This window comes from Chroicocephalus ridibundus, chromosome 1 (genome assembly GCF_963924245.1).
Source record: "Chroicocephalus ridibundus chromosome 1, bChrRid1.1, whole genome shotgun sequence".
Lineage (NCBI taxonomy): Eukaryota > Metazoa > Chordata > Aves > Charadriiformes > Laridae > Chroicocephalus > Chroicocephalus ridibundus.
Genome location: NC_086284.1, coordinates 23755611 through 23776108, shown reverse-complemented (window position 1 = coordinate 23776108; position 20498 = coordinate 23755611). Strand labels below are relative to the sequence as shown.

Sequence of the window (20498 nt, the reverse complement as noted above, 5' to 3'; positions counted from 1 at the left end):
TAGATTGAGCTGCAGGGCCAATATTCAAGCTGGAGACTGTGCATTGGACAGAGGTGGGACTGAATAAATGAGGCTTCAGAGTTGGGAGAGGCAAACAGTCTTGACTTGACACAAACTTGACTTTTACATGTGAATGGCTCAACCTGTTCTGCCAAGAGCCCATTTCTTGCAGTGAGAATTATTCATGCTGCCAACAAGTCAGAATTCTGTATTGCAATATTGACATTTTTTGATACTATTAAATGATGGGCTTTGTTCCACCAAGATCATAAATGACAAATACCCTGTCACGACAGTTATATAGTGATTTCTGCTCATTTGGTTCCATGCAGTTTATGTTTTTTATGTAAGTCTCAGTTAAATTGAGTTTCCATAGACTATGTAGTGATATTTCAGAATCCCAGAGGAATTTTTTTTTTATTTCACTATCGGTCAATTATAAAAAATTACAGATCTCAAAGATTTTGCTAAAGTATTTTACCTGAGCTTCAACTTTAATATTGACAGCATATCTAGCTCTTTTTAATGGTAGTCAACTGTCGATTTCCAAATCTGTGCACAAAATTAGGGTTTTAGGTGGCTAACTTGAAGCAAATATCTCCATTTTAGCAGATCCTAGTGCCCTTGTGATGTCTCACCAAGTTAGTTTGCTTCTCAAATTTTGGTGTATGCCCTTCCTCCAGCATGTCTTTAGTTCACTGCAAATAGATGCTTTTTGGGGCAGGGCCAAGCTTTTATGCTTTTTGTTGTTCTTGTACAGTGTCTATAATAACAAGACTGTGCTCCCAGCTGGAGCTTTGTGGAGCTTATGCAATATATGTGAAAACAGTCGCTGCAACACCAACTTCCTGTCCATGTTTTGAAGTTTTAGAACCCATTATATGTATTTGGTAGTATTAAATTGGGGTGCAATTTCCTTAACTTCCCATCCTCATTCCTCTTTCTATCAACATGCAGATGCAATAAAAATATATATATAAAAAAATCTTTTCAGCTGATTAAAATGAACTTCTCCAGAAAGGCTTCCTTGATTATGCTGTAGAGAGGTTTTACTGAAATGTCAGTTTGTGTTAAGCACGTGCTGCCATTAACCTGGTTACTATGCATCTATAAAAATCTCCGGGTACTGAAGTGCTTTAAACTGGTCCATGACGGGAGGGGGTACAGTCACCCTACAGCTTTAGTTACCACAACCCATCAGCTGCCATTCCAGTCTTCGTTGACTGTGAAACCCTGTATTGCTGCAATTTTTTTTTCAGTGTGGCTGCTTCTGTTCAAGACAGGCACGAGCAGGCTAACTGAAGAGAAGTTAACTTAGTTAACTTTGTACTTAAGTCATACCCATATTTCAATACAGATTTTACATAAATTATAATAGACATATTGTACCTAATCAACTCCTTCCATAAGTGTGTATGTGTAAATATGAATACATATGCATAATAAATGCGCATCTAATCTGTTGTACATTTAAAAATCTGCTCTGTAACCTCTATAGGTGTCCTGTTCCCCATCTCACTTTCCTTAAACTCCCTTGACTTCTACATTTCCTGCTTCCTTTGTGTCCACATATAGAAGTATACCAAGCAGCATACCATATCTCTTCTGTCACACTGACAGAGATGTAAACAATGACAGCATTTTCAAAAAGCACCCTGCCCCCAACTAGTGAAAGTTTTGCCGTCCACTTCACCTGAAGCAGTTAGCATGTCTTTATGTCTTATCCTTGATGAAGCTACAGGCCAGCACACCTGCCATGCTGAAGATATCACAGCTGCCTTGTGTTTTGCATCTCAGCTCCATCAAAATGAGCCAAATTAGCTCAAACAATCCAAACCGTAAGAATTTCTTAAATTGGGTAATACCATCTGAACCGGGGTAAGGGGCAATTATGTAAGAAGCTCCACCAGTAAATCAGAAAGAAGAGTGGAATGCAGTGGGGGTGCAAGAGGCTGGAGGCAGTTGATGTCTTGCCCCATGCTGCCTTATGCAGGACGGGACATGGAAACAAGCACATCCTCTGATTCCCAGTGAACGATTCTGCAACTCTCGTGTATGAACTAGTGTTTGGAGCGGTATTTACTTCCAGCTATTACAGTTGTGTGACTGGACTTGTCACGTAAGCCAGGAATCCCTTTCACTTCTTCTCTGTGTTTTCCCAGAAGAGGATGCCCTGCGTCGTTTCTTCCCCTTTCCTTCCCTTCCTCTCACTAGGCCTTAGATGTGGCTCATGTTTCTTCCTCTGTGCCACCCATCCTTCAGTTGTTGGAAGGATAAATTGTTGCTTGCATTTCTGTACGAAACCCTGTTACGAAGGAGACAGAACCGATACAGAGCTGGTAAAGAGCTAGTACTACATGAGAGGATATTACTGGGTATCATCCCCTATCCGATGTACAGATACTTGCAGAGGTGCTTGAATTTGTGGCTTTTCATAATTTAAGAAAATTGTATTTCCTTCTTTTTCTCCAAATACATAGGGCTCCATTCGCTGATGCCTAGAAAATATTACGAAGCTTTGGAGCATGATTAGATGCAGTATTCAGAAGCAATAGGGATGGGGAAATGCTTCTTAAAATGATTAATGTGTGTGTAATCTGGGGCCACTGATCTCATTTTAGTTATTGAGTGGATTTTCTTCACTTATGTAGAAGGATAATAGCTTCAATAAGTACTCTGGAATGAAAATAAGAAAAACGTCTTAACGTAGTATGGAAAAAAATACCTTTGATAAACTGCTGACCGTGTGTCCTAAATGGAGGCAAAAAACCAAGGCCTGGATTCATTATGGTATTTAGGAAGCTACTTTAGGCACTGAAATAAATTTGCAAATTTAGGCTCTGCTTTTTTTGATGTTTCAAGGTTAAAGGGGGTGTTCTAAATCTTGCCCTTTTATTGGCACCAAAGGCTGTAAGAAAATACCACCAGTAATTTAACATATTGCTTATTAAAAATGTATGCCAACAGAAGTTCTTGCAACACTGTAGTTCCTCCTAATGCAATTCTCTAAAGAGCAATTGAGTAGTTTATTTTTATCACTATTTCGGTTTAATCTTTTGCATAATTTGAAATGCCAAGCATTTTGTACTGGTATTTTGTTATTTGTACCATCTGGAATAGCAAACCCTGTGATTCTTAGCAATTCAAATTTGTGGAGTAATGGTTACTGTACTATAGTTAAGACTAAGGTTAGGTCTTCTCTTCAAGGACTTAATTTAAAGTAGTCTTTTCCTAGAGGTAGATCTAAGAGGACATTTTACTTTGGCATTTGAGAAGATTTTGGAATTTTATCATTTATTTGTGCCTTCTTGCTCTGGTCTTTATTTCCAAAGAATAAACTGAAACAAGTTTTATGGGCCTTTTAAAGTACTTTCCATTAGCATTTCCTTAGTGCCATCAAGGAACTGGCTTGAACATTAAAGCAAATAACTGAGAGATCAAAATCATTAGATGGAAATAAATGGCTGTTCCTGGCCTCTGTGCCCTTAAATCTTTTGTTTGTTTTTAGTAGCATTTCAAAAGCATCCTGTTCTTTTGATATTTGACATTTATAAACACATCAGTTTGCAAAGGGAATAAGATAATACCTTTCTTCAGTTCTTTAATATTTGACAAAGCCACGATCATACAGATATTTTGCTTAGAAGCTGCCTATAATGGTTTCACATGAGGAGTGCAGAGTAGGAGAATTGATTTAAACTCACTACACCAATCTATTATAAAACAGTTTCAGCAAATTACATTGTGTAACAGATTTTAGGGCAAAACTAGATGTTTTGTTTGAATCAAATGCTTCACAGGCGAGAGGGTTGGTTTGTTTTTTTTTTTTTTGGTCATTTGTACTAGATAGGACTATAGCCATTTCAGTGATTTGTTTAAGAAAAAAAAAAATTACTTGTTTTCTGTTAATGGAGCTATTCAAATGAAATAGAAACTTTCCAGTAAGGGGTGGCTTTCCAATGAGTAGCACATGTGTCATCAGCAAATGGTAGGTTTATTCTCAAACTTCTTGAAAAGGCATTAGTAAGCAAGGATAAAGCAAGCTTCTGGCAGTGACCAATGCAATCCGTAATCTCCGGCTAATGTGAAATATATACAACGTAATGTTTAAAACATCTGTTAGAAACACTTAAGGAATTGATTTAAGAAGGAAGGTAAGTGCTTGTTGTGTTGTAGAGAGTTTTGATTTTGTTTGGTGTGCACTGTCTCAAATCTAGACGTCGTTGTTGAGTCATTGAGTCACTGCCGCTTGCCTGCCAGCACTGCAGGGTGTTATTTGCTGCGCTGGAAGCTACTGTACTGCAGTGGGTTTCCTCTTGTGACCTCATCATGTTTATTTCTTAACACACCGTGTACTCATTTTGCAGACTCCATTCCATCTTTCTAAGCACAGTGATAAGGAAGGGAAGGGGCTTGCATCCATCTCTTTCTGCTACTGCATACTTATTTTAAATTATTGGAAATATGAAGTCATTCCACAACACAGAATTTTCTCTTTTCAGGGAAATGTCACTATAAAAATGGCTTTAATTTCATTTTATAAAAATACTTTAATATTGCGGAGACTCTTCCCATTTTTCTATTGCATGTCTCTTCTTGTAGGGGTTATATGACCTCATGCTGAACCAAACAGAACCCTTGTTTATAGCCACAGGAGAATTTTCCACATGTATTTTTAAATCAAAATGTTGTTCTGCTTGCAAAAGTGGTACAAAAATGTTACCATAGGTATTTCTAGATGTACTACTTAAAAATTCTCAAATCAGTCCCAATCATTTTAGATTTAAAGTATATTTATTTTTCTAACTGCCATGGTTACAAAATTCCCACCTGGTCAGGTCAAATGGATTTTTTTGCATTGTCATGTACAATCATTAATAGTAGTTCTGCATAACAAATATGTATGCGGTATCTTCAACTTCACTAGGATTACACAGCTCCCATAGTTCTGTTTTCCAAAGGGATAAGCAAGATTAAAATTAAAAAAAGGTTGGGGTTTTTTGCTGTTGTTGTTGTGAAAATCTGCAAACTGGATTATGTAAACTCCTTTTTGGTCAGATAGTGTAATTTCTATATAGTCACTTTTCTAGGATACTCTTATTTAGATATCAGGATGTCACTGTCATAAGCTGTAAAAAAGACAGAGTTTGATAATGGGTAACAGGATATGTATAAATCACTTTGTAACAAAAAGGAGATTTATATTCTATATTTCTTGCCAGATGAATGGCCAAGATGTTGCTGCTAGAAATCAGCATTACAATTAATGCTGTAGGAGTGGCTTTAAGTTCCAATTAAATTTCTGCAAATAGGTTTCTACTGAAACTGTACTTGGAATACTTCTACTCTTCTATTTTATTTTTTTTGCAGAGTCTGAGGAGAGCTCATTTTTCCCCTTTCTTTGGATCTGGTGTCAGTACCAGTGTTCATTTTCCTTATCTTTGTTACCTAAATCGGTGCCTTCTCTTGTTAGGAGGCTACGCCATGAAATCGGTAATTTGAAATTTTGGGATCACTGAAATCAGTGGGAGTCCTGCTTATTATCATCAATAGTAACATCTATACAATAAATAAAATGGGATGGGGCTGTAGGGAAGGGGCCAGAACTCAAAGGGTCAGTGGCATAGCACAGCTCACGTCTAAAAAACTTAACAGTCTTTGGCCCTAAACCACAATGTCCTTGTCCGTTCTGCCTGTGAGGAGTTGTCCCTGGTTTATGAACCATGACTGATCAATTGTCCTGACGACTGGTGCTGGTTACGGGTCAAAACTGTGCCAAGAAGCATGCCAACAATTAAACAGTGTGGATGATCAAAAGGGCTGCATTGGAACACATGCCTTAGCCATGCTTACTCTACTAATACAGAGGTACTAAGAGGATGAACATCTTGCTTCTATCTGGATGGACAGAAAAGTAAAAAAATTAACCCAAAGGCAGAAATTATCAGAGTAGAAAACACATGATAAAGGAGAGGCAAATGAAAGGTGTCCCATGGTAAATAGAAATGGGACATTCATTCCTGCCAGTAAAAAAACCAAAACAGTCTCCCTTTTAACAAGAGGATCAGATTTATGAGGGGAACAGGTATGGCTGATTTCCAGGAACTCAGGAGTCCAACTCCTTTGTCCAGAACCTTGCAAGGTTCCATTTCTGTATCACCGGTTCTTCCCAACTCCTCCCCCTCTACTGCAGAGGTCACATACTGCACAGAATCCTTTGTACCCAGAGTTTTTTCCTCCAATATTAATGTTAAATTATCACAGGACATAATTTAGGAGCATTGCCTTGTCATGTGATGTGACATGTGCTGGGGAACTTTGGCCAATCATTGACAGCAGGATTGTCTGTGCCCCTGAATGCATCCCACCATTTGAGATGTTCGGCATAGAGAGTCGAGATGGCTCTGTTTCTCTCCAGGGTCCCACTCAAACAATTGTGCATGCTTCATAAAATGCTAAATCACTCCTCTGATCCCAGCTTGTGAAGAAGAATTTGGTTTTGCCAGCGTGGCTGGGTGGTTCAACTGGTCTGGAAACTTAGTAGCTGATATGGATGGGACTGCACCAGGTTTCACTCCTTTCATTTTGTCCAGTCCTCCACACTTGTGCCCCTCCTGCCACTACCCTTCTGCAGCTAGTATATTCCCTTGGTATCAAGACATGAAAAGTAACAGAAGAGATAATCAGAAGAGATTGGAAGACAGCCTTCTCATTCCTTTGGACATAGTATGAAAATATCTGTGACAACAAACTGTGAAGGGGATGCAAGAAAATGGAAAGTAAAAAAGATGAAATGATAGAAAAAATGAACAAAGTCCTAAACTAAAGCAAAGAGTTAGATCTGTATGGTTTAAGTTAAAATAGGTTGGTTTTTTTTTTTTTAATTATTTCTGGTGAAGGCAGGATCAGACCCACAAAATTTCTATCATTTTCTTATAATCCTGTAGTATTCAATATCCAAGTATTGCTGATGAATGAAATAAGATGTTGCAGTAGTGGCAAAGCTCTGTTTACCTAGATACCCTGTTGGATCCTGGTCCACCTGACCTTTATGCTTTTTAGGCTTCCTTCCATTTTAGTGGGCTCATCTTTTTCTTAGCTTGATACACTTTCTGCAAACAGTTTCATTGTGCCTTTCCCCCCTTCCACAGAAACTTTGCTCTCTGTTGCTGCCAACTGGCAGTTTTAACTCCCTGTCACTGAGTAAAGTCGTAAATGTTTTAGTTTGGTCAGGGACGGGAATTGAGGACCTGTTGGAACGAAATGGAATTGTTGGCTGGAGGTCTGTAGTCCATCATCCCCCTCAAAGCAGGAGGATCACCAATAGTGGATCAGGTCAGTCACAGCTAAGCCTTGAAAATGTCCCAATATGAAGAGTGCCTCTAGACAACCCGTGCCAGTATTGTGCTACTCTCCTAGGGACAGTTTTTTTCCTACTGTCCAGTGTGAACCTCCCAAGCTGCAGTTTGTTGCCACTGACCCTTGTTAGTCTTGCACCACTAAGAGTTCCATCGCCTTTGTAACTGCCCTTCATGTAGTTGCGGGATGTTACTATATTGCACCTTAGTCTCCTCCTTATCAGACTAAACAAGCCCAGCTCCCCCATCTTCTCCTTGCAGGTCACATGCTTTGGGTGCCTGACCATGTTAGTAGTAGTCCCCTGCTGCGATCTGGAACTGAGGAAGCTCAAAACATCACATTCTGGTCATGACATCCTAGATCCAGCCTCATCAGCACTGAGCAGTGACTCGCTTCCCTTGATCTGCTGGTCATCTTCCTTCCAGAGAGAGCATACTGTTACCTTATGTTCAGCCTGGTATCCCCCAACTCCTTTGAAGCAGGGCTGCTATTAATCCCATCACTGATGCACAGACCATGGTCCCAGCTGAACTTCGCACACATTGAAACTTGGGAGGTTTCTGTTGTCCCCTTCCACAAGTTTCTCAAGGTCCCATAGCTCACTGGGGTCACAGTGAGACTAAAACTGTTTTGAGGAGAGACAGCACACTCCATGAGACTTGAGTAGCATGAGGGCTTACCATATACCCTATGAGATAAAGCAGAAAATGCATACCAATAAATCATAGAATGGTTAGAGTTAGAAGGGACCTTAAAAATCACCTAGTTCCAACCCCCCTGCCCTGGGCAGGGACACCTCCCACTAGACCAGGCTGCTCAAAGCCCCATCCAGCCTGGCCTTGAACACTTCCAGGGATGGGGCATCCACAGCTTCTCTGGGCAACCTGTTCCAGTGCCTCACCACCCTCACAGGAAAGAATTTCGTACTAGTATCTAATCTAAATCTCCCCTCTTTCAGTTTAAAACTGTTACCCCTTGTCCTACCACCACACTCCCTGATAAAAGAGTCCCTCCCCATCCTTCCTGTAGGGAGCCCCCTTTAGGGACTCATGATCAATAAAATGACTGACAGAAGAGCAGAAAAATGAGGTTTCCTTCTGTGTTCTGCACCCTTGAGAGACGTGATGTTTGTCAGCTGTAACTCTGCTCCATGCGCTGGTGCCTGAATACTGGGAACCATGTGAAGTGCCCGTGTGCTTCCCCGCCGGCCTGCCCCGCTGAAGGAGGGATTTCCATGCGGGAACGTCCCTGGATCTCAGCGTTAGTCACGGCTCTGTCAGCCTCACGCCGTACCACACACCGCCGCCCGAGACAAGCTACATCCTCCCCCTCGCCCGAGGGCCCCGGCAGCGACGAGCTGCGCGGAGCGGGCGGAGGGCCGCGAGCAGCCCGGGAAATCCCGCCTGCGGGGCCGCCCTGCGCGGAGGCAGGGCCGGGGGGAGCCGCTGAGGCGCCGGGCCGCCAGCCGCCGCGGGGGGTGACTCGCTGAGGGGCCGAGCGGGCCTCCTGCCCGCAGCCGCCGCTTTTAGGGCGGCTTCTCCGCTCGCAGCCTCCTCCCCTCCTTCCTCTTCCTCCGCGGTGCGGGCCCCACCCCTTCCCCGTGTGGGGAGCGGCGGCGACGGCAGCTAACGGTCCTTTGTGTGCAGCGGACGGCATGTGAGTGACGGCGGGACGGACGGGGGGCCGCGGGCGTGCGGTGCTGCGGGAACCGCTCCGCTCGCAGGCCCGGCGGCTCCTTTCCCCGCGGAGTGGGGGGCAAGCGGTTGCTTGCTCATCCCTGTGCTCTCCCCGGCTCCGGCACCCGTCCCGGGCCTCCGGGGCGCCCGAGGGGGAGGGCGAGTGGGCGGCGGGGCAGGGGCGTTGCGTGTCTCTTTCTTCAGCTGGTGTCTGTCGTGTTGTCTGTCGCAGGCTGGCCCGGGTGACCGTCCTCCATGACTGCCTGGGCTGCAGGACCTTCGAGCTGCCGCCTTCCGCGGCTGTGGGGGACGTGAAGGCGCGGGTGGAGGCGGAAGGCGGCTTCCCCCGCGCCGAGCAGCGGCTGTGGCACCGCGGGAGAGAGGTGAGGGGGCGCGGCGGGGCGGGCGGGGGGCGGCGGGGGCACCTCCGCTTCTCCGGTGGCCTCTCGCACCGCCGTGGGGATGAAGTCCCCACCCGGCGGCCTTCTGCATCTTGCCAGGTCTTCTGGTGGGTGGGCAGCGGGGCGTGCGTGCGGCCTCGGGTGGGGGCTTCTCATGGGAAGCATGGTTTGGAGAAGCAGGTAACCCTTGTACTTCTCTTGATGGTGCCAGCTCTTATCATTGGAGTTTTTGTGTCTCTTCCTGACGTAATCCATGTGCTTTATCCTTACTTCTTTGGCGGGGGTGGGGGGGAGCATAAGATTCGCCTGGGAGCACTGATGTGTGTGTGCTGGCGTCCTTTCCATCTTTAATTTTCTGCCTGCTCGCCAGCTTCAACAGCAGAGTTGACGTTACCATGACAGGAAGCTTTTACAAGTTAAAAATTGAGGTCTGGGTACAGGGGAGGGAGATGAATGAATGAATGAATGACCTCGTTCTGTTGAAGGCAGCAGCCTGGTGTCACCGTTTCAGTACTGCTTGGTGTGCTTCTAGCCACGCTCCTGGGAAACGGGCACCTGGAGATATGGGTGGGGTAGGATGGGTAGAGGCAAGAAGGGGAGAGAGAGGAGGTTGGAAATCAGGGTTAAACATCACAAGGGGGCTTGCCAGTGCATAAAGGAGAAGGCGGCTGTGGTGACACCTCATTGCGGCCTTTCAACATACAAAAAGGGCTTATAGGAAAGATGGAGAGAGGCTTTATACCAAGGCCTGTATAGTGACAGGACAAGGGGCAATGGTTTTAAACTGAAAGAGGATAGGTTTCAATTGGACGTAAGGAAGAAATATTTTACTCTGAGGATGGCGAGACACTGGAACAGGTTGCCCAGAGAAGTTGTGGATGCCCCATCATTGGAAGTTTTCAAGGTCAGATAGGGCAAGGCTTTGAGCAACCTGCTGTAGTGGAAGATGTCCCTGCAGGGAGGGTTGGATGTGATGATCTTTAAGGTCTCTTCCAACCCAGAACATTCTATGATGCTAGGAAAGAATTAGATGTTAGTAGTTGTATTGCTCAAGAAGCTTTTAAGAACCTACATGGGGAACACAAGTAATCTTTGAGTGCTCAGGTTTGAAACAGACCGCCCACGTACTTTATCTTTTATTTTCCTGCCTGGTTTTGTGTGTCCTTGATTTTGTTCTCTCCAGGCCTTCCTGTTTTGGGAGGAAGGAGGTCTGTGTATCACTTTCTAAAATGTGCCTGTAACTGAAGATCTGAGTAGCACTCTGGCACAGAAAACTATCTTTTGGCAGGGAACAGTCAGTAAGCAAACTGTAATAGCTATTCTTTTTTTTTTTTAAATATTAAACTAAAATACATGTGAGAATATTCGTACTGTAGCAGTTTTGAAAATCCTTTATAAACTTTTGAACTCCTGTCTACTGGGATCAAGTTATTTTTTAATTTACTGAGGTAGTAGAATATTCATCAGTAGATCTTTTTTCCATTACTTGCAAGTTACAGACATTAAGTAAAATCCAGTATCTCGTTCTCTCATAGTTCCTTACAGTGTTAAACTTGGAATCTATTCATTCTTCTATCTTCTGCTGGTGTTTTGCTACAAAAATCCTACCTGAGAAGATTTGGTTATTCTATCCCTTTAATGCTTGGTGATGTGTTAGAGCATTCTGTGAATTCTTTATTTTAGTGAGTCTTGAGTGGGTGTTATACCCAGTTTAAGCTGTTTTACATCTTGAGACAAGATTTATGTAGGAATTTACAATAAACACGTTGTTGTTCTAAGTACTATTTAAAACTGGCTTAAGTAAAAAGGGATGTAATTTTTTCTTACAATGTTTTTAAATTATGGCTACATACTGTGGACTAGAACTGTCTTTTGCTTATTAAATGTAGTTAGATTGTAAGCATCTATGTCTGTGTAAGCACCTGCTTCTTTCTAGTGATTTGGTTTTGCCCATTGAAGTGAGGAAATAGTCTTGAACTTTGCTAAAAACTGAGACTAATATAATAATATAATTTCACATAATAAAATTTTAATATAGTTAACTATAAATGGAAACTAATTTGAATTGGTTAAGTTTCTGATTAGCACAGCACAACTTCTACTCGTGCAATTGTTACTGTGGTATGCAGGATAACGTCATGGTGTATATGACTATTTTAGCATCGTATCATATATGACTGGGACACACATATAATATGAAACTAGAATTGCAGCAAAACCATAATGCGCCATGTTTACTAAATAGTTTACCAGTGGCTACTAAGGAATTTGTTGCTTAGTTTGCTCCAGTTTCTCTGTGATGTTCCCAGTGAGTCCATAGGTCTGCATATAGAGGTAATGGGGAGTTGAGGCTGTCAAATTTTTCAGGGGTGTTTCTGTGATACACTTTTGCCTCTAAGCATTCTGTATTACTAGCTGCTTTGAGCTGATACTACTTAGTTTAAAACTCCTGTGAAATTGCATACCCATATGTACTTTTTGGAGTACATACACCACATACTTCCTGTATGTATGTTTTCTTTATAGGCTTGCACCTTAGAACAATAACTCTTTTAGTTGTATGCTTCCAAGAAGTTCCCAGAATATAGAACTTTTCAAATGTGAAAACAGGAGGCCATGTCTTGCTCTTCGTATGCTTCTGTAGGCATTTTTCCACCTGATTTGTTTGGCCGGTTTTTTTGATCGCGTTGCTGACAAACTGATACTTCATCTGAAGAGTATCATTAGTCAAAGGAGGCCATCCTAGACCTCAGGGACTGACAGTGCTGCTCAAACTGAATACTGGATATTTCAGAGTATTTGTATACTTTTAGATAAAACCAGACTTCATAGAATGTAGGAAATGAAGCTGCAGTAAACTACTTATGCTGCAGAATGTTCTGATCAAGATCTGTCTTATTTTTTATTTCAGTTATTTGATGGTACCAAGATTGTGGATCTTCAGAAGTCTCAAAATCAAGTTTTTCTGAAGCTTCAGTCAAAAGGGTTGAAAGGAGGAGGTATGAAAAATACTTGTCTCTGTTTATAAACTGAAAGGTCAAAGCATTTTTGAACAACAGTCTGGAGTTAACAGAAATTATTCTCCTCTTTAGATGGGAAGCAGTTATTTTTCTTCTAAGTCCTAGGTATCCCTTCACTTGTTCTTTTCGTTCTGCTCCAAGAAAACTGAACTTCTCTTTTTAAGTGCGTTGGTGTTTTAATTTTTTCTTTGTAATTTCATGTGTAGAAATTAGAATATTGCTGTCCTTTAGAATCAATAAAACCGGCCTTGCAGTAGTGTTAATAGCTGCCTTGTCTCATATAAAATAAGCTGAATACTTTTAAGCAATTCAGATACTGAAAAGTTATCTTTTCAGTATAGAAAACTATACCACTGGTAAAGAGCTTTTGATTGCCTCTGATTTTTTTTCTTGTTCATTTGTTTTTCTTTTAATTCTGTATGTTTAGTTCATTTTTATTACAAAAATTGCAGGTATATCTGTTTATATGGTATCTTGAGTTAGATTATGATACCTGAATATCTTCAGAAGTGTTCTGATTAAAATGTGTAATGATTATGTTACTTGGTTGCTAGCATTAATGTAGGGGAACGAAATAAATGCTAATGGAATGGTAGGATGAAGAAGGAAGCCCTTCTTTTCATGCAGGTATTTTATTTGGTGTCACAAAATGTTTTATTTCTTAGTTATATCAGCTATGAGTGTACTGGCTGATGGTTTTCTAGTGACAGAGGGATATGAAGCATTTCTATATTAGCCAGAAGTTCATGTTCACATTCCCTAGAACCTGCAATGGTTAGAAAATACCCGTGGAAGCGGGCCGCATAGCTCTATGGCATCAAATGTTTTTCTTTCTCTTATTCTTGACTGTTTGATAATTTTTTGCTGTATGTAGGCTGTGATAGACCAATGAGATCAATTTCTTCTCTGAGCTGATTTTTTGCTGTGCAAGTGTATGGACAAGATAGTGTAGTAGCCCTAAGAAATCTTTCATGGGAAAGAAAAACCGTTGCTGTTGTTTGTGCCTAGGAATGGAATATTTGTCTGTGAGCTTTTCTTAGAGATATCACTCTAAGCAGTCCATGTCTAGGTAAAGCACTTAACTTTTTCTGACCCACAACTCTGATGTAAGTCAATCTAAAAGATCTGAGGGCTTTAGTACCAGCCTTTTGTGTTCATTCTGGAGTCTTTCAGTTCTGAGATTTTTCCTTACAGCAGGTGAATCAAGGAAGGCTCTGAATTTTGAACTTCAGGAAGTGCATGGTCAGTAGAGCCAAGCATATTGGTTGCTGAAGTACTCTGAAGATCACGCGTGTCACCTCTGTGTTTGTTCAGCACTGGTGTCTACCAAAGAATTCATAAACTTTTCATGTGATCGCAAAATAATTCATGTTGGAAGGGACATCAGGAGGTCTCTATTCCAACTTTCTACACAAAGCAGGGTCAGCTCTGAGGGTAGACCAGGTTGCTCAAGGGTTGATCTGGTCCAGTTTGGAAAGCCTCCAAGGATGGAGACCCCACAGGAAGAAGTTTACCCTTAAGATTTGTGGAACCAGTTTTGTGTTAAACATGACCAGCTCTAATACTCAAGAAAAATCACTTCAGCCTTTGACAGGATGCAGTAAGTCATGATCTCAAGATAGAGTAATTTTTGTGACATACATAGAGCAGCCCTGCTCTTAGACATAAAGAGTTAGAATAATGTCTGTCTTCAGTCCTATCACTTAAAAGTTACTTGTCTGGCTTTGTGGTTTCCATGGTGAAATGCGTTGTTTAAACACTTACGTCTGCCTGCCCAAGTTAGACTTAGAGAAGATTGGTTTCTTGATTCTTAGAGAATTTTTCCTAAGAAAAGAAACACCCAAACTTTCCTACTGTTGATCAGTTCACCTTATTTTGGAAGTTTGCATATTGCGTGTTGACTTTCATATACTTCTATATACTGTAAAAATAATAACAAAAATTATAAAGTACTTTCCACACTCTGAGCTGTACATTGCAATTTCTTGTTGTTTTTTTTTTAATTGATGCTATTAAGTTACCTTAAATAAAGGGTGATATGAAAATTTTGTAAAGACAAGATGTTTGACGTTTTTACTTGATGTTTTCTCAGCAAATAAATGTCTCATACCTATACCCTTTTTTCCACATTGCTAAGTATTCTGTGTTCGTTTCCATGATATATATAATACGTGTTTTTGAATCTGTGTACTTCATAAACACACATATATGCGGAAGGAGAGGGAGAGAGACGGAATAAGTACTTTTAATAAACTTTAAAGGGAAGTGATAGATGGAGCATCAGTAGAGTCTGTTTTCCTTGTGGGAATTGCATCTTTAATATTTGAAGCACATGTTTTACGGGTTTGGGTTTAGGGAGCTACTCTTTAGTCTCAGGCTGGAGTTTGAATTGAAGATTATTGATCCATTCATTCTGTGATAGACTCTTTCTTCTAGAGCAGAACTTCATAACACTTGTTAGTACCTTTTTGAGACTCTTTTTTTTCCCCTCCTGTGCTAAGCACAGGATACAGAAAAGTTAGCACCAGGCCCAGCACCACCGTATGCCAGAACAGGAAGCGTGCGCTAGAGCCAAAGTATACTGTGCCTGTGTGTAGCTGTCAGTAGGGATTATCACTGACTAAGAAAAAGTTAGATCTATTGCTGCCCTAGAATACAGCCCTGCTACTTAAAAATACTAGTAGTCCTTTAGCAGTTGCTGTACTTGAACATCCAGCAGTTGGAGTTGGGGTATAACAGATGCAAAGACCCCAAATTTCTTTCATCCAGATGTGAAGCAGCACGCTGACATTAACATAAAGATAGCCATTTTATTTTTTTTAATAAAAAGATGTATAGTGTAGTATTTTTACAGTTGATGTTTGAAATACAAGATTTTACAGTATCAGGCCTTGAGTTAGTTCAAATTTTTTTTTTTAAAATTCCCAGTAATTGTTTAGTGAGGTGTTTGGGTTTTTTTATTCTGAAATTAAGCGCACAATTAAGTAATTAATCTGAAATTAAGTAGCACAATACACAGGTTATTTTTTATTTGCTTGTTTTTTAGGTCGTTTTGGACAAACAACTCCACCACTTGTTGATTTTCTCAAGGATATTTTACGAAGATACCCAGAGGGAGGACAGATTCTTAAGGTATAAAACAAATGGTATTTTTAGCAGTCATTTAATATGCATGACATAATACCATTAGTTTAACAGTTTTCAGCAAATCTTGCAGTTGTCATACCTCATTAGATATTCATTCTAGCGCAGGAGATCCATGTTTCCATTTCTGTGGACAAAGTGAAGTGAATTGCGTGGCTTTTTGTGTGTGTGTGTTTAACGTATCTGAGTTTGCTTGTCACAGATGCCATTGTAATTTATAAAGAAATAGAGATGAAATGAAGCTGTTACAATTCAGTCAGAGACTTCACGATGTATTTAATGTGAGCAAGATATCAAAAATGTTTATTTTGCTTGTTACTTTATTGTTCATCTCTGCTGTAAGCTATGGTAAAACCACATAATCACAGAATCACAGAAACTTCAGAGTTGGAAGGGACCTCTAGAGATCATCTAGTCCAACTCCCCTGCTAAAGCAGGACTGCCTAGAGCGCAGCACTCAGGACTGCATCCAGGCGGGTCTTGAATGTCTCCAGAGAAGGGAACTCCACAACCTCCATGGGCAGGCTGTTCCAGTGCTCTGTCACCCTCACTGTAAAGAAGCTTTTTCTTATATTTGAGCGGAACTTCCTATGTTCCAGCTTGTGCCCATTGCCCCTCGTCCTGTCACTGGGAACCAATGAAAAGAGTCTGGCTCCATCCTCTTTCAGCCCACCCTTTAGATACTTGTATGCCATAATAAGGTCTCCCCTCAGCCTTCTCTTCTCCAGGCTAAAGAGTCCCAGCTCTCTCAGCCTTTCCTTATAAGGGAGATGCTCCAGTCCCTCAATCATCTTTGTTGCCCCCCGCTGGACTCTCTCCAGCAGTTCCCTGTCCCTCTTGAACTGGGGAGCCCAAAACTGGATGCAGTACTCCAGATGTGGCCTCACCACTGCAGAGTAGAGGGGGAGAATGACCTCCTTCGACCTACTGGCCACACTCTTCCCTATGCAGCCCAGGATTCCATTGGCCTTTTTGGCAACAAGGGCACATTGTTGGCTCATGGATAATTTACTGTCTACCAGGACCCCCAGATCCTTCTCCTCAGAGCTGCTTCCCAGCAGGTCCACCCCTAACCTATACTGGTGCTTAGCATTCTTCCTCCCCAGGTGCAAGACTCTACACTTGTTTTTGTTGAACCTCATTAGGTTCTTCTCTGCCCAGCTCTCCAGCCTGTCCAGGTCATGCTGGATGGCAGCATGGCCCTCCGGAGTGTCAGCCACCCCACCCAGTTTGGTATCATCGGTGAACTTGCTGAGGATACACTCTGTCCCATCATCCAAGTCATTAATGAATAATACTATATACAATTCTTTGGGAGGGGTTATTTTAGTATAAGATTGGGGTAAACTGGAGACATTAATATAAGATTTTGCTGTAGAATTTCTGGGTGGCTAAGTATATTTTCCTCGGTGAACTTTGACAGCGTCACAAAGTTTTATCATTAGATTAAGAGCATTTTTAAGATGGGGATCTTTGAGTAGCTTTTGCGAGATTTACTCTAGAGTGATAAGAATAATGAACACATCAGGTTTGTATGGGCTGAAAAACATTTTTAGTCTAGACATTGGATCCTATTACAAAAGAATGTCACAGGATTTTCTGAACTGAGGTTAGGGTTCTTCATGGTGTTTTATCGTTGGTCATGGAGACTTCAAAGTATGCAACAGTGGGGCACGTTATGTTGTGATGCTCCACATTTGAATGTTATGTATACAAGCCTAACAATGGAAATGATAACATTGATTTAAGAACTAAAAAACATTTCAGTAAATAGGATGGTGGACTGGTAGGTGGAGTTCACATCACCTTACTTTAGACATGGCTGGAACACGTCTCCTCTGAAGAAGGGCTGAGAGAGTTGTGATTGTTCAGCCTGGAGAAGAGAAGGCTCTGGTGGGACCTTATTGTGGCCTTTCAGCATACAAAAAAGGCTTGTAAGAAAGATGGAGAGAGACTTTATACCAAGGCCTGTGTAGTGACAGGACAAGAAGCAATGGTTTTAAACTGAAAGAGGGTAGGTTTAGATTGGATATAAGGGAGAAATATTTTACTCTGAGGATGGCGAGACACTGGAAGAGGTTGCCTGGAGAAGTTGTGGATGCCCCATCATTGGAAGTTTTGAAGGTCGGGTTGGATGAGGCTTTGAGCAGCCAGTTTAGTGAAAGATGTCCCTGCCCATGGCAAGGGGTTGGACTTGATGATCTTTAAAGGCCCCCTTCTGTGATTCTATGATCTGAAAAAATGCAGATCATTCTAAATTCTGAAGTCCCACAAGGGGAAATACAGGTACATGTAGAAGATGATTTGTCTAATTTATTGTAGTTTTCTATGCTAATGTCTGGAAGTGCCAGTTTGTTTTTTTTGAAGAGCATCTGGTTTGATTAGTTCATAGTTCAATGTTAAACTTCTCATCCAGAATGCTTCATCACATAGATGTTAGGAGATTCATTTCCTTAGTGTATGGGAATACTAGGTTCTAACTAATAGGATTTGGTACAGATAAATGTATATATCTATTTATGTATATAAAACACACCAATACAAATGGTGACAGATGATTAGAGTTCCTGCTGTCTCTTGGAAGGTTTTCTTTGCAACCGTGGAACTAGAAGTTGATTATTTTTAATGTGAATGCTTCAGATAAGCGTATCTTCAATTGTTTTGCCAAACCGCCTCCTGGATGTGTTCCGAGCAGTGTCCATTCATAGGATGGGTGCCTACCTTTCTACTATTTCCCAGTACTAGTTGAATCCGCAAGGTGCATTTGAATCATGAAACGTTCAGACCTTCTTAACAATTTAAATTAATTTTTTCATTCCAATGTGAAGAAATAGGACCTGTCCTTAGAAATCAGATAGGTAAATCTGAAAGTAGATATGTTCCTCTTTTCATGGTTTGCAATTTAGAGTTAACAGACTGGTAGGGAGGCATTACTACCAGGAATTTTGCTGATCTATTAAAATGGATTTCACTGTTTGGATTCTTCAAATACAATGCTGTTACAGCTGAATGTAGCAGATATTCCATGTGCCACAGCATGAATGCAAATCTCTGACTACGTGGTGGTTTCCATACTTATTATTTAATATTTCTAGAGGCTTTTGCTATCTTTCTGTATCTTTTCGAATGATTGCTGTAATTATTCTTTTAGAAGAAGAATTGTGTGTTTTTTGTAATTAAATACGTCATGGAGATTCTTTAAAAATGTATTATGTATGCTGAACTGTGGGTATATTTCTTGTTATCTCATCTCGCTTCAAAATTATGTAGAAGTATCAATACAGAATCCTAGAATGTGTTGGGTTGGAAGGGATCTTTAAAGGTCATCTAGCCCAACCCCCCTGCAGTAAGCAGGGACATCTTCAACTAGATCAGATTGCTCAGAGCCTCATCAAGCCTGGCGTGATATAAAGATATAAAATATAAAGATATAAACAATATCTTTTGGTTATATGTGTGATACGCCTTATGGACTGAACATACTGTCACAAAGTGAAAAATTGAGGGGTTATGTTTTTGATACTAGATAACAGTGAGCTTATTTTATTGTCAAGAGTATATTGGAATGCAACCTAATCTGAAATATCTGCTGCTAGTTGATGCATTTTTAAAGTAAAGATTCATCTTGCTAGCAAGTCTTTTATTTTTATGCATAATTGAGTGAAATTTTTGTTGTATGAATACATTGGATGTGGTGTGATGTACCTGCATAGCTTTTCAATTTAGCTCAGATACTTCCTTATGCCAAACTTAGATATACCCACACAAACATACACACATGTGTGTACATGTGTATATGTATGTATGAGTGTGTGTCTTTGGAGCCCTGATACACTTTGATGATTCAGTGTAAACAGAGCATTGTGTGAAGCTCTAATCCTGTAGGTATTTATAATCATGCTTACGTGTCTGCACTGTAGAATGCTATTGATGAAAATGGACCGGATAGGCAAATTTTATTAAATGGTAGTGTTTACAGAACTGGTTTACTGACATTTTAGTTATTAGAGTTTTCCATAGCTCTCACCGCTACTAATACTACTAAACAAATACTCGGTCTCAACATAAGCCGCCTCCTAGTCTATGGGCTTTATTCAACAGGTGAGCTCTGTTGGTTCACGATTTACAGAGTTACTGGTCAGAACTGTTTTGCAGACCTTTGCTGAAGGAGTGTTAGAAGTGAGCACCATGCCTCGTGAACAGTTGGTTCATACTGTGAAATGTTAACTTAAATGGAATTCAGTTGATGTAAAGAAAGAGTGCTGTGTATTGCCTTTTTACGACTCATTGCCTCACTGTTGTCTTACAGCTGTTGTGTGGGCTTAACAGTAAACTTTAATTTTTTTTTTCTTTTCTTCTGCTATCATGCATTGTTTTGAGACTTACACAAATGTGTCTGATTTGTGATAATGCAGTTATAGTAGTAACAGTTTAGTAGCTTATTTCTAAACTTTACAAATACTGCTTGTGTCTGGTATTTGGGCTCCAAATTCAAATCACTTTTTTATTATATGTCTGAATATTCTTTTTGTAATGTTGTCTATTTTCATTAAGGTAAGCTGGCTAAAATTATTTTGGTTGAAAAGTATGAAAACAATTACACTTGAGACAGTTGCTTATTATTTTCTATGGTTTAAGTTCTAAAGCCGTTCCTAGAATCTGTACAACATTACTGCATTATACTTTGGTTTTGTTTGTTTTTTTGCTGTCTCAGGAACTGATACAGAATGCAGAAGATGCTGGTGCCACAGAAGTTAGGTTTTTATATGATGAAACTCAGTATGGAACGGAAACGCTCTGGTCAAAGGAGATGGCACAATATCAGGGTAAACATAATTTTTATTAATTTTGGCCATTATTCTTCAATATGCATGTGGTTCTGTGTTTTTTCTCCTTGC

The 20498-nt window shown here is 40.8% G+C and overlaps 1 protein-coding gene across 3 annotated transcripts in view; it reads left to right on the top strand.

Moving 5' to 3' along the window:
• Positions 1 to 20498, top strand: part of SACS (sacsin molecular chaperone) — a 64998-nt gene that overhangs the window by 21437 nt on the left and 23063 nt on the right. For 2 of the 3 annotated variants that reach the window (XM_063331218.1, XM_063331224.1), the window contains 4 exons: positions 9268 to 9418; positions 12348 to 12435; positions 15503 to 15588; positions 20315 to 20426. In XM_063331218.1, coding sequence (XP_063187288.1) covers positions 9268 to 9418; positions 12348 to 12435; positions 15503 to 15588; positions 20315 to 20426 — 437 coding nt within the window. Of the gene's footprint in view, positions 1 to 8993; positions 9016 to 9267; positions 9419 to 12347; positions 12436 to 15502; positions 15589 to 20314; positions 20427 to 20498 lie in introns of those variants that run through there. The other variant, XM_063331232.1, reaches the window with a different exon arrangement.